Genomic DNA, 14,485 nt, shown 5'->3' on the forward strand with positions numbered 1-14,485 from the left:
AAACCTGAATAATTTGCTGACTGGGGAGGAGGGGGTTGCTACTTAATAAAAGCAATTGTAGAGCTGTGAATAGTGACTGATTGCTGATGAGCTAATCAGAATGTCAAGGGATAGAAATAATAAATAATAACTTACCCAGACATTACTGTCCAAGTAAACAGCAGGATATGCCAAATGAAATTTAATCTGATTAACACACTCACCTTAGAACCAAATTGTCAAGTGTTTCTCTGTCCACCACTCCATTTGTCTAAGTGGAATGAAAGACTTTGTTTCCAAAAGTTACATATAGAGCTACACCCCTTGCATCTCTTCTCTTCTCTCACCACCCCCCACCACCAAGTCACTATGTTGCTCACTTACTCTACATTTTTCTCTTTCTTTTCTTTATGCAACTCTCCTTAACACTTTATAAATTGCTTCTTATTTTAAAAAAGTATTTTCATGTTTTTCTCTCTAAAAAACATTAGCTGACCATTACTTATAATTAGCTACCATGGTTTGAGTGCTAAGTGCTAGATACTATACTAAGGATGATTTTACACGTATTTAATAATTTAACCCTTACATTCACTGTGTGAAGTAGGTAATATTAGTTCCATTTAACAATGAGGAAATGAAGTCTCAGGAAATTATGTAACTTACTCCAGTCCATATGTTCAGTAAGTGGCAGAGCTGGATTTTGAACCCATTTCATGGCTGACTGCAAAGTCTATGTCATCTACTCATCAATATACCCCCAAATAGTTAAATGGGAAAGCAATTTGTAAACCATACGTTTTTATGTAATTTGAGATATTATTATTACTACTAGTAGGTCATCTTCAATTTATTTTTCTTCCTAGAAAAAATATGTTGCCCCTGACTTCTGATTAGAAATAGCTAGCCACAAGGTAATGCTATTGGTATGCAGTGGAAAATAATCCCATGCACTACGTAATTATTATGTTATTATTTGGGAACATAATCCCAAAGCACAAAAACAAAAACAAAAAGAAACCAAAACAGTTCACTGAAAGAGGAAAGCTAAAAATTAGTAGGAACCTATGGGGAAAAAAGGGTTTTGATTAGGAGGACTGCCCACTCCAACCTCTGAAAGGAGTCAGGAAAAGATATTCCTAAGAGAAGTGTAACAGCAAGACTTTAAACCAAAAATGCCAGAAAAAGCAGCCTCAACTTTGTTAAAACAGAAGAGCCTGGCAGGGCAGAACATAAATAATTATTTAGTAAAATTAAAAATTATTATAATTTTATAATTTTTTAGTATAAGCTAAAATTTTAGGTAAGAAAAAAGACATTAGAGTAAAATAAAACTGGAGTACAGAAAGGTAGTGTTTAATATCAGAATCTCTGAAACACAGAGTGTCTGGGTTCAAATCCCAGTTTTCGTTCATTGGACAAGTTATTCAATGTCTCTGTGCCTCAATTTCTTCATCTGGTAGGAACAGAATAGTACCCATGTCATAGAGACACTGTGAGTATAGCATGAGGTAATACATTAAAACCTTTAGAAGAGTGCTTAGCACATAATGATATCCTCACAAAAATGGTAGCTATTATTACATTTTATCTTCAACTAATTTGAAGGAAATTTTGGATTTCTTTAAATGTGATTAATTTTTAAAATAAATCTTCAAATAAAAAAATTGTCACTACAGCTGGCATTATATAATATGGCACTCTCAATTTTTCTTTCATGATCACGACACATGAAAAATGATCATTTTCTGTGGCAGAGTGGAGTAAACACTGGATGTTACTCAGGAGCAGCGTTGACAGCCCGGGGACTCCAACCATACCAAACTCCACTTTGTGATGTCCCCGAGGGCTAAGAAGACAGCATCTCAGCAAGTCCTCTTTCCCAGCACTGAGCCAAGGCACACTAGTTTAACTCTTCTGAGGAAAGCCAAGTGCAATGAGATGATATTGATACTTGCTGATTCTGATAAACTCTTAGTATTTATTCTGAGGAAATGATGCAACAAAAGCAAAAAAAAAAAAAAAAAAAAAACATTGTAGGCATAAGATTCATCTTTTCATTAAACATAATATCAAAATTGGGTGGAAAATTAAATGTCTAATATAAGAAGAGTTGGTTTGATAGAACAGTTAATGGAGAAGTGAAGGTTCCTCACTTCTCTTGGTAGTTTTTGCCCCTTTGCTCAAATAGCCTGGGAAGATAAATTTGGGTTTCCACTCCTGGAAACAGTACTATCTAGCTCAGAAATTGGATGAAAAGGGAGCATCTGTAGGACCATTAACAGAAGATATATAATATATGGAATATATACATGCAACATTACAATTTAATGTCCTCATCTGCAAAATGTTGGGCTGTTCTGAAATTAATAAAATTAGTAAAAAGCAGAATACAAAACAGTACGTAGGCTATGTGAAAACTAGAGTAATAGTGCAATCTAGTGGAAAAGTATTAAAAGGCAAACTGTATAAGCTATTGGGTTAGAGAAGTAAAGCTGCAGGAAAAATTTCTGTTCAAAACAAAAAATACAATAATGCTTACATGATCTTTCCAACTAAGAAAGCTGTGAAAGAGAAATATTCTCACATTGGATGTTTGCTTTAAATTGTCATTAATTTTCTTTACTATAAAAGCCATACATTCCCATTGTAAAACATTCCAATAGTATAACCAGGAGGGTATAAAATATAAAAGTGCCCTCTCATGTCCCTATTTCATCCCATCAGTGCCACTGCCTAGCGTATCTACTCTTAATAGTCTTTGCATCTTCCCATATTCTATGCATATAAAAACATATATTTGTACATGTATACACATAAACATACATATACCCTGTTTTTTTTTTTACATAACACAATCACACTTTTTTTGTTTGTTTTTTGGCAGCTGGCCTATGAGGGATCCGAACCCTTGACCTTGGTGTTAAAACACCACACTCTAACCAACTGAGCTAACCAGCCAGACCCAATCACACTTTTGTCACTTAGGATATATCTTGAACATATTTATATCATACCACATTTTCAGGTTGTGTAGCTTTCTGTTATGTGTCTCAGTCATAATTTACTTGGCATGACCTTGAACTCAGCCTGTCCAAACTAGGACTCATGATCTTTCCCTTAAAATCTGATCCTCTTCCAGCATTCCATGTCCCATGAGTGGCATCATCATTTTTCTATCTTTATGCAGATGACAGAAATCTGGAAATCATCCTTGACATCTCCTCCAGGCAAACTCCATCCCCAGTTCAATCCTATCCCCACTCCTGTTGCTTTTTACCCGGCAAGATGTGCCTTCCTATCTTCATCTCCCCATCACCACCCTAGCCCACAAGGTCACCATCTCGATCCTGGATTAATAAAGTAGCTTCATAATTGGTCAACTGCAATCTATTCTGACTCCTCCAGCCCTTTCTTCAGAAAGGAGCTGAAATGCTCTTTTTGAAATGCAAATCTGATCCTGTCCTGCTTAAATCCCTCCAGAGTTCCCACTGATCTTGATATAAAGATTAAACTCTTTAAGGTTGTCTATTAGGTCCTGCAAAATTTGCTCCTTGACCTCTTCTCTGGCCTCATTTCATATTGTGCTCACCCTTCTCTTTCTGCTCCCATCTCAACTGGACTTCTCTCAGAAATTTCTATTTGCCACAATCAATCTGCCTCAGGTCTCTGCTCCAGGGCGCTTCCTTTTACCTCAAATACACCTTCCCTCTTCATCTCACTAACACATACTCATCCTTCAGATCTGAGCACTTTCTCAGAAAAGACTGCCTTAAGCCCCTGGTCTGGCCAAATCCCCTACTTAGAAGTTCTAGTAGTGTTTGCAGCACTTATCGTAGTCCTAAGGGCACATTTATGTGTGTGATTATTTGATTCATCTTCATGAAGATGAATCAAGTAATCTTGAAAAAAATTATTTGATTAATCTTTGTTAACCCCATTAGTTTTTGTAAAAGGTTCCATGATGACTGAGACCGTGTAATCCCCAGCCTCTAACCAGGGTCTCAAAACAAGTCGACACTCAAAAAAACAAATGAATAAAAGAATTATTAATTAGTAAAGAGAACCACAATTTTTTCTAGTTTTTCATTATCATGATCAATACTACAATAAACATCCTTGTCTGCATCTTTGAGCACTTTCCCCAGCATATCTGTAAGCTAAACTTTTAAGAAGTAAAATGGGTAGACAACAAATAAAGTAGATTTCAAATTCTCATAGGCACATGTAGCAACCCATTCTGTTTCTACTTCTGTAGTACTGGTTTTTGATTAGAACCAACTCTGTAACTACAGAAAATGAAAGATGTTAAAGGAGCTACATTGAATTAACTATTTCATACGAGAGAAAAGCTGATGTCATTTTACCGTACAATGAGAAACACTAGTTTGCTAAAGAGGAAAAATAAAAAACCTCAAGGCTAATTTTTTTTCTTTTGCATTCCAAGATAAAATAGCAACTATACTTCTATGCCTACTGCTGAAAAAAGAGGGAACTAAAATATTTCACTTTAACTGCTATAGGAAAATTAACTGTGATCTCTTCTTTCAAATTCGCAGTGAACCCCAAATCTCCATAATAATCAAAGTGGTGACCAGATGAATGAGTGAAAAGCTAAAGAATGGGAAAGAATTTATACCAGAGCTGCCTAACTCCTAAAGATTTTTGAAGTGAGCGGCTTCGGCTTCTTCGTTTTTCAGAAAAGAAAGTCTGCCTTCTATGTCACAACAGATGCCGCGGTGACTCCCGTGGTACAGAATGCCATAGATGTATTCTGAAAATCTTGTTCGTCTAAGGCAATCAGATAGAAACTGAGATGGGGTAAAGATGAGTGATTTTTAAGTAATAAAAAAATGCATTTAAATCTTAGATGAAGATACAAAAAATAATAATTCTACCAGAGTGTGACCCAAGAAAAAGAAAACAACACTTCAGCTTTTACTAACACATTAACGCTTCTGAGAATATAACAGTAATCGTGCCAGCAACTAACGTTTTGAGGTTATCTACTTACTTCCCAAGATAACTTCTTTAATTTTTAAAAGTTAAACACTGGGAATTATTACTTCCCAAGCACAGGAGCAGGAGCGAGCACTGCATTCAAGGAATTGCAAGTAGCCGCCTGCAAATCAGGTGAGCGCTGACAAGCCAGAACCTCATCTTTGAGCCTTTCTCTCTCGGAAACATGAACTCAGCCCAAGAACGCCTGTGGCATCTCCAACAACTGGGAAGCGAGCCATCACAAGTTGCCGTGTGCATTATTACAATCCCAAGTTGCATGGCACTTTTATAAAAGATAAAATAAGAAGAAGAGAAAGTTGTTCCACATTTAAAAATATACTTCACACAGTAAGAGTGAGAGTGACTGTATTTCTGACCTAACAGTTGGAGTAGAGGAGAAAGTTCTGGATGTAAGGCAGGAGTGACAGCAGCAGGGAAAAGTTGGTTAGAAAAGATGACAGAAGACTCTTAGCTCCTTTCTTCACATCTCTCATTAGTTTGCAAGGCTCCAGGGCATAAAGATAGTGTCTGTGGAGTCAGAAGCGCTTCTCAGAAGAAGGGTCCCGGCAGGAAGCCTGCATACTCCACAAATGCATTTTGAGCAATCGCACTTTCAAAGTTAGACATAGTAATCAAAATAAACAATCAACAGGCAGATAGGGAGGAAAGAAAAATCTGCCCCAAGACATGTTTGAGACACTAAGAATGTGCTCCTGAGGGGGTCAGAAACAAAGCTAACCTGAAATGGAGAGAAGTTAAAATAGCACAGGAGTAGAAGCTACTTTTAATGTAAAGGTTTTATTTTGCTACTGAAAAGCTAAAAACTGTAAATTTAAGTATTGCACGGAGATATATTACAAGAGGGGAAAATTTGCAGAAGGGAGAAGTATCCCACATTTCCCCCTGGGGAGGAGGCAGCTGAGGGCTGAGCTGTCCTGGACCAGCAGCCAGTGGTCAGCAGCCAGCCTGCTCCCCCCAATCCTGGGCACCCCCAAGCATCCACGGCCACTCTACCTGAGAAGCCTGCTCCAAGAAAGCAAAAAATACCAGGAAAGGAGTAACTCTAGGAAGGAAGTTAAAGCTAGGATATTTTGCAGGAAGAAAAATAAATCTTTCATTTTCTTCTCAGATTTTTATGTTTGAAATGGAATGGGAGAGAGAAGAGAATGTGTTCAATTACCCTGTTGCAGCTATTTTCAAGTTGTAAGAGATTAACTTGGAACACATAGGACTGTTCTTTTTAGACAGTTTATCAGAAAAAATAAAATGTTTCCATCACAAGTATCTTTGCTGTCTACACTAAAATGTTACCATGGCCTTCAAATTAAATATTCATTGCAAGAATAGAGAACATATCTGATCTTTAAAAAAAAAACAAAAAAACAAGTAAAGTTGCTTTTCTTGTTGAGCTGCACTGTTAGAAAGGTCTCAAGTTGAAATCTATCTGTACCTTTCACTCACTAATGCTAGTTCTGCTTTCCAGAGCAAACAGAAGAGAGTTCATGTCTACTTTTAGTCTTCTCAAGCTAAACACTTTCAGACCCTTTGAGGATACCTCCTATGACAGGATTGCCAGACCTCTCGCCATCCCCATGGACTATTCTGGAAGTTGTCTAATTTGTCAATGTCTCTCTTTAAGTGTGACAGCCAGAAATGGACACAATACTACAGATGTGTTTGATTAGAGCAGGGTACTATTAATTTTGTGACATATGGACACTACACTATTACCAGAGCTTAAATGAATTTTTTTTCTTTGCAGCTACATCATACCGCTGGTTCACATTAAACCTTCTTTTTCCTAAAGAACTGCTACCATACAAAGTCACCACTTTCCTTCCACACCAATGAATTATGAGGCATTTACTGCTATAAAATATCTTTTTACTCTCAGCATAACATTGCAGTCTATTTAACCATGTTAACAGTAAATTCTGCTATTTATAACAGCAATCCCTTTTCAAGTCCTCCATAGATTTTAAAATAAGCCTCCTAGATCCTCATCAAAATCATGCATAGAAATGTTGAAGAAGAGAAAACCCAGAGCAAGGGCTTATGATCCTTCACCAGGAACCAGTGCCTGACCCAAACCCAATAACTCACACACCTGGCCGGTGCTGGTTCAGCCTGCCTCCCGCTCACACAGCAATCCTGCTGATGAGTCTACACACCACCTCACACACAAGAGCATCCTGCAGCCTTGAGAAATGCTTTTTGCTAAAAGCAAGATTCACTTATCTTTCAAAACAAAGTGTAAAAAATCTATATATATTAAAATTACAGTTATATAAAAATATGTATGCACACAGAACAAAAACTAGAGGGGAAGAAGCAGCAATGGTAATGTTTGGTCTAGTGTCAGGCTGTGGACATTGTCTGGGGGTTTGTTTATTCAATATTGTCTTACAGAAATAGTGTTTAAAAAATGTAAAACACTGGGCATTATGGAGAATGTGGCTTGAAAGCCATCCATGTGAAATAGCTTTAAGAGCATTGAGACTGTCTGATTCTACCAACCTGAAAACAGTAATTAGAAAAATAACATTTGAAAAGACTTGTTGATCCTTAGAAACACCTGCTTCTTTTTTTTTCTTTTTTGAATTTGTATTGCTGCTTTAGGCTTAATATTTCTGGAAATCAGGGTTAGAGCAGACTGGAGAACTGGATCCTTAAGTTTAGGAAAAAACCTGAATGGGGTGTGTGTGTGTGTGTTTACCCATGTCCATGTCCATCGGTCTGTTGGAGAGGTTGGGAAAGAACGGAAAGAAAAGAGTCATCATGTTGATATTTCTGTGAAGCTTTGGATTAAAACCGAACAAAGTGTAAAGGAGCTCTCCCCCTCTAGCCCGAGAATCTTTAATGGACACATAAACCCATATCATCTGTCCATCTAGAGTCATTTTTTACACTAAGAGTAGGAAATAAAATAAGTGATAGAATATGCATTTATGTGTTTAGACTAGAGAATATGGTGTTTAGACTAGTGAATTTTTTAAGAAAAGGGGTCAAGTAGAATAAATGTGGACAATTAGTGAAAAAGATAAAGAAACAAAGTGTCAGGTTATTTGGGGGTAAAATATGATCTATAAATACTGCATTTATTAAAATTACGAGTAATCTGAATACCTGACTTGAGAATTTTTAACAAATCAGGATTTCTTCACTGCTTCAATATTTTGTTTTTACTGCGTTCTTCCTCAGTGACTAGTATTAGAAACTGGACTCATGTTACCTTTATCTCTTTGAGGCTGTCTTTAACCAGTTTTTTCTGGTGCTGTCCCTTGCTATTTTCAATGTCCGAGACAAGTAAAAAAATTCCACTTTGCTTAGAAATACAATTTGTTCACCATACTAGAAGTTAAGCTAAATACATGAGGTAAATCAACAACTTTCAGATTTATGGCAAACTGTTATAAAAAGGATAAAATGGTCAATACAAAATCCAGTTACAACTGAAAATTCTACTTTACTTAGAAATAAATTTTACCTACCATACTAGAAATTAAGCCAAATACAGGTGGTAAATCAGCAGGTTCATAGATCCACAGAGAATAGTCATTAAAATTGAATAAAATGTCCTAATAGAAAGTCCAGTTATTAGTTGGCAACTGAAATTTTTACTTTGCATAGAAATAAATTTTTCCTGTCATACTGGAAATTAAGCCAAATACATGTGGTAAATCAGCAGGTTCATCAATCCACAGCAAATTGTTATTAAAAAAGGACATGAGGGTGAAATATAAAGTCCACTTATTACTTGACTAGTTAAAATTCCAGTTTGTTTTGAAATACTATTCAAAATATTAGCTTCATAGATCCACAGTTTGTTTCGAAATACTATTCAAAATACTAGCTTCATAGATCCACAGTTTGTTTCGAAATACTATTCAAAATACTAGCTTCATAGATCCACAGTTTGTTTCGAAATACTATTCAAAATACTAGCTTCATAGATCCACAGCAAACTCTCACAAAAATGGATAAAATGTCCAAATACAAAGCCCCTTTATTACTTAATAAATAATGAACATTATCGTTTCTTTTGCTTTGCATGTAACCTTGAACAAAACGGGTAAGAAGTAGTCAACATCGGGAACAAATATCTGGGAAAATCCAAAATTCACTTAGACATTAAATGTCAAAAAAGTGTTTAGAGTTCTTTATTAATTTTTTTTTCTTTTTAAAATTGTTTTTGTTGTTTTAGATAACAAAAACAGGTGTCTATTCATGATGTCTTTTTGTTTCTAGTTTTTATATCATTTTGTTGTTCTAGATAGCAAAAGTTTTACCCAAATAACTTATCTATTGATGTTGTTTTTTACCCTTAGAAAATTATATATCTAAGTGAAAAATTTTTTTTCATATGTAGAGGAATAAAAAACACAAGCAAATATACCAAAATGATAACTATGTGTTTGTTAGAATAGTGAGAGCAGAGGAAATTATTCTCAGTTTTCTAGTTTTAAGTATTTATGTACTAAGGCTGTTCACTTAAAATTTTAATTAAAAAATTAATTAATATTACTACCTTTGCTGAAAACCCTGCAAATTTAATGTTATTTGACATTTAAAGGCTATTTGGAAAGAAAATAATTGAAGAGTATTAATTTGATGCCATTTTTAATTTTTAGAAAGTATATGCATGCAACCCTATGAAAAATATACAGTATTTAGATACCTATGTATGCAAAGAGAATGTCTAAAATAACAGACTATAATGTTTATAGGCATTACTGCAGGATGAAGAGGTTATAGATGATCTTAATTTTCTTCTTTACAACTTTCTAGGTTTTTTCCCCTGAATTTTGTACAATGTGTAGGAATTACTTCTATTATAATAAAAATACTAATGAAGCTTTTTTTTTTTCTTTTACAAAAAAATCCTGGTTAACATTTTGAAATAAAAAAATCAAATTGGTTCCAACTTGTTGAAACTTTGAAAGTCTCAGGATAGATTTTTAAACTTGAATTTCCCCAACTTTCCATCTATACTGGTTTTTAATTTCCCTTTTTCAAAAAAAAGAACGTCTCTCAGTTAACAACTAGGTGAAGTAACTCCTGGATTTAAAAGAAACAAACAAAAAAAAACTGCTAAGAATTTGACAGTACAGCGCGCTGATCACCAGAACAATACTCTGCCAAACATAAGAAATTCCGTAAATATACTATCTCGCAGAAGAAAGTGAACAGCCCAAAGATTAAATTAAAAGGCACTCCTAAAAAAAAAATGTAATTGTGTTCACCCAACTTCCTAGAAAAATGTCTTTCACTGTTGGAAATCTGCACTTCATTCATTCATATGGGCAACAGTTTATTTCTAGTAAAATGTAAAATCTCAATAAATGGGCTACAGTTTTATTCCTAGAAAGGCACACTTTTTTTAAAGTGCAGTCCCAGCCACCTTGTCATGTACAATGGGTCAAATTCTTATTTATCCTCTAAGTATACAATAATCTGTAGCAATGTTACTAAAATTTTCTCAGTTTTAGTCTTCAAATACGAACGCGTTTCCTCCGTGTTTCAGAAACCTAACTCAGCTGTAGTCAATTTGGTTTCCCTTCTAACTTAAACTTCTTTTACTAAGATTATCAACAGATTGTCAGTATTCTCAGCGCCTAATACTTTGAGGCATTTAGATGGGAATCCGTGTAGAGGTTTTATTTAGCATCCTTCCTCATCAGTATTTTAGTCTTGTAACCCACCGCAGGTTTCCCTAAACATAAAATATGTATGTTTACACTTATAAACTCAAGCAAATATTTGTGACCGAATCTCGGCAACCCCGCTTGAAAGCATTAAACGTTCGGGTACCGTGACTAAAAGCATTCATTCACCCTGCGAGATTTAGGAAAATGTAACGTTGCAAGGACAGCGAGGTCTCTGCATAAACCTCGTAATCACCATCAAAAGTCCGTAGCTGGGAGCCTCCGAGCCCGCCAAGCACACTGGAACCATCCGCAGCTGTTTTTAATTGTCTTTGCTTTCTGGAAATCGTGCACTGTTCGCAGCATCTCTGGCCCCCATCCGGGGTTAACCCTGACCCGAACGCCCTGTTTGGCTCCATTTCATGATCCCGCTTCCCTGGTCGGTAAAACCTAAGAAAAACGGGATTTCCGCCACCGAGAAATGCGCTTAGGAAGAGGGAGGAAATCAGATGTTTTAAATGTCACATTTTAGTGTTCTGTCTCGATCAGGTTCAAGAAAAGAAGAAAAGATGTGTTTGTGTAGAGGGGGACGCAGCTTGACGCCTAGTTCCTTTGGCTTGCATCCGGGCCCCAGAGCCTCAGGAGCGGGGTAACGGCCCCCCAGAAAAACGGGCAACGACCCCCAGCTCTTTGCTGCAGGGATCGGGAGAGGTCCACCAAGGGGACTGGGGGAGGGGGTGCTGGCAATGGAAAATGGAGATAGAATTTCTGCGCCCGCTGGGCAGGGAGGGGCGCGCGGGGGCGCGGAGAAAAAGAAAAGGCCAGGGGTCAAGCCTGGTGAGGGACGCGCTGGGCCCGGGAAGTGGGGTGCAGGGCGTCCTGGGGGAGGGGTGTAGTGGGGCTCGGGGCAGCAAGAGGGGCTAGTGCCCTAAGGGCGAGCCCAGATACCCGGAACCCGAGCGGGGGAGGGGGAGGCGGCGGCCTGTTGGCCCCGGGACCTCCACGTCGCGCGCAGGCCACTAACCTGTGAGCAAGAATGTGCCAGTGGTCGCAGGGCTCATCCTGCGTGTCCCCCGACCCTCTCCCGTCCAAGCACAGGGGTCTCCCAGCTCCCACCACCGGGGCAATTGCATTCTTGGCCTGGTTAGGCCGGCTGTCCTCGATTCTCCCCTCCCCTCCCTTTCTTCTTTCCTCCCAGCTTGGCCAGTTCAGCATCAGCATCCTGCACCCCCTCCTTAAGCCCGTACTCCCTCTAGCGGCGGGCCGCTGCAGCGTGGCCAGCGCCCCCACTCCCATCCCCCCAGCCCGCCCGCCCCCGCACCCCCCTCCGCCCCCCAGCCCGCGGAGCACACTGGGATTTGGCGCCCCCCTCCTCTGATCAGCCTATATAAGGCTCACCGTCTGCGCTCACGGTACACGCGCCTCAACTTCGGTTGGTGTGTGTCGAAGAAACCTGACTGCGACCTGGGGAGAACAGCGGAGAAGGTCCACCGAGCCTTGCGGAAGGTCCACTGAGCGGGCTCGCGTCCGGAGCCACTCCGGGCTGCCGAGCACCCAGTGGAGCCCACGCCTGGCTCAGGTGTGGGACACCATCCTCCCGTCTTCGCAGAGGAGTCCCCGCGTGGTGAGTATGCGGTGAGGATGTTTTTTTTTTTAAGATCACATTCGTTCCCCGTTCTTATCCAGAGCTGCGGGAGATGGAGTAGCGCCCCAGAATGTCTCCACGCAAACCTTCTCACGCCTTCACTGGCTGTACCCCCAAACAGAGTGGAGAAACCAAGCCTTCAGGGCTCTGATTTCCACGACTCAAGTCCAGATACGGGCTGTAGACAGACATGAGCTGCGGATAGTAATGAACTGCAGACAGACATGAGCTACAGACCGATTTGCAATTTGCTCTTCACCTGCCTGCTAAGTGACATACGCTACAAACTAATTGGCGCTTCAATGCGCTACAAACTGGCGCTTCATGCGCTGTAGACTGATGGGCGCTTCATGCGCTACAAACTGATGGGTGCTTCATGCGCTACAAACTGATGGGCGCTTCATGCGCTACAAACCAGTATGAACTGCGGCGATGTAAGAGCTGCAGACCGAAGACTGATTTGTGCTTGAAATACACTACAAAATCTGAGCTGCAAAAGATGAGCATAACAAGAGCGCAACAAAAATGATAGTTAGCCATACAACAGCGCTTCATTGCGCGGCAGGGCACGTGAACCGCAGAGGTACATGAGCTGCGGAACAATTTATACCTAAGATATGGTACAAAGTGATAACAGCTGCAGGGTACGTGACGTGCGGGCTGTTTTGCGCTACAGATAAACCAGCTGTACAGGGACGTGAGCTGCAAAGTACAATTACCCTGTTTTAGAGGGGGACCCCACCCTTTCACCTTTTAGAATGGCTCCTACTATATTTTTCTGCAGGACGGTTCTCTGTGATGGTGCTGTTAGACAAGATGGAGCCCCGGGCAAAAATTAGTGTTCAACATTCTGCCCACACCAATTCCTGCTATAGCAGTAGAGTGGAGGGGCGCCGAGATGAGTGTAAAAGGGAATCTTTTGGTGATGGCAGATCGGGCTGCCTACCTAGTTGTGCTTGGTTGAAGCTGTGTAGTTGTCCTGGTGGCGCGAATTGGCGACCAGCAACAGTTTGTGGAAACTGTCGGTTTGCTGAGTGTTGGGCGGGGGAGCGGGTTGGATCTGGGGGTGATTGCTCTTCATGCATGAAATGAATCTGGCTGTTGGAGGCTGGTGGGAGGGGTTTGGGGAGGGGGATCCTGGGAGAGGCATGCAGATACTCTGCAGCGCTTGTAGCAGCCAGTCTCAGACCTGCCCCGCCCATCCTAGCGCGCCTTCTCTGCAGTATCTGCTCAGAGCGAGCTTAGCGCCTCCCTTCCTCCCCCCCAGCGCCTACTCAGAGCGCGCCTCCCCTGCAGCGCGCCTTTCCAGAGCGCGCCTTCTATCCCTGCCTCCCCAGGCCCCGCCTCCCCCTGAGCCCGCCTCCTCTGAGGTGGCCTGCCTAGACTCCGCCTCTCCCTGAGCCCGCCTCCTCTGAGGTGGCCTGCCCAGACCCCACCTCCCTCTGAGCCCGCCTCCTCTGAGGTGGCCTCCCCAGGCCCCGCCTCCCCCTGAGCCCGCCTCCTCTGAGGTGGCCTGCCTAGACTCCGCCTCTCCCTGAGCCCGCCTCCTCTGAGGTGGCCTGCCCAGACTCCGCCTCCCCCTGAGCCCGCCTCTGAGGTGGCCTGCCCAGACCCCGCCTCCCCCTGAGCCCGCCTCCTCTGAGGTGGCCTGCCCAGACCCCACCTCCCTCTGAGCCCGCCTCCTCTGAGGTGGCCTGCCCAGATCCCGCCTCCCCCTGAGCCCGCCTCCTCTGAGGTAGCCTGCCCAGACCCCGCCTCCCCCTGAGCCCGCCTCCTCTGAGGTGGTCTATAGCCTCGCTCCCCCCCCCCCACCCTCGCCTGCGCTTGCGCAGTGTGAGCCCCCAGCCCCGCCCGGCAGGCACATCTCTGTTCCTGCACGCCTACCTTGTCTGAGCCTGGCTGCACAGCCCCACCCCCTTGCGGTTTCTCTTTTGCGCCGTTTTGCTTTTTGTCCACTAGTGTCTAAATAATGGTAAGAATAATAAATAAGAAAAATTAACAACAATAATAATTATACTTGGCCTTTATGAGCACTTTTAATAAAAGCCTTGTATATATGAAATAACATAATCCCACAATTTAAACTTCTGATTGTGGGTTATGAAGCTGACACGCCTAAGTGCTTTTCTAAAGGCAATTTAGCCAAAAGCTTTTACTATCACAAATGAAAAATAAAGTTTTAAAAATATTTTTACATTTAAGGTTTAATTTGAGA

General features: G+C 40.9%; 1 protein-coding gene across 2 annotated transcripts in view; it reads right to left on the bottom strand.

Annotated features, from left to right (window-relative positions):
• SGCE (sarcoglycan epsilon) overlaps positions 1–11,758 on the bottom strand; it is a 72,847-nt gene extending 61,089 nt beyond the window's left edge. For both annotated transcript variants that reach the window (XM_063099664.1, XM_063099663.1), the window contains exon 1: positions 11,650–11,758. In XM_063099664.1, coding sequence (XP_062955734.1) covers positions 11,650–11,758 — 109 coding nt within the window. The remainder of the gene's footprint in view (positions 1–11,649) is intronic.
• Between the last annotated feature and the right edge of the window lie 2,727 nt (positions 11,759–14,485).

The sequence above is a fragment of the Cynocephalus volans genome, chromosome 6 (genome assembly GCF_027409185.1).
Source record: "Cynocephalus volans isolate mCynVol1 chromosome 6, mCynVol1.pri, whole genome shotgun sequence".
Lineage (NCBI taxonomy): Eukaryota > Metazoa > Chordata > Mammalia > Dermoptera > Cynocephalidae > Cynocephalus > Cynocephalus volans.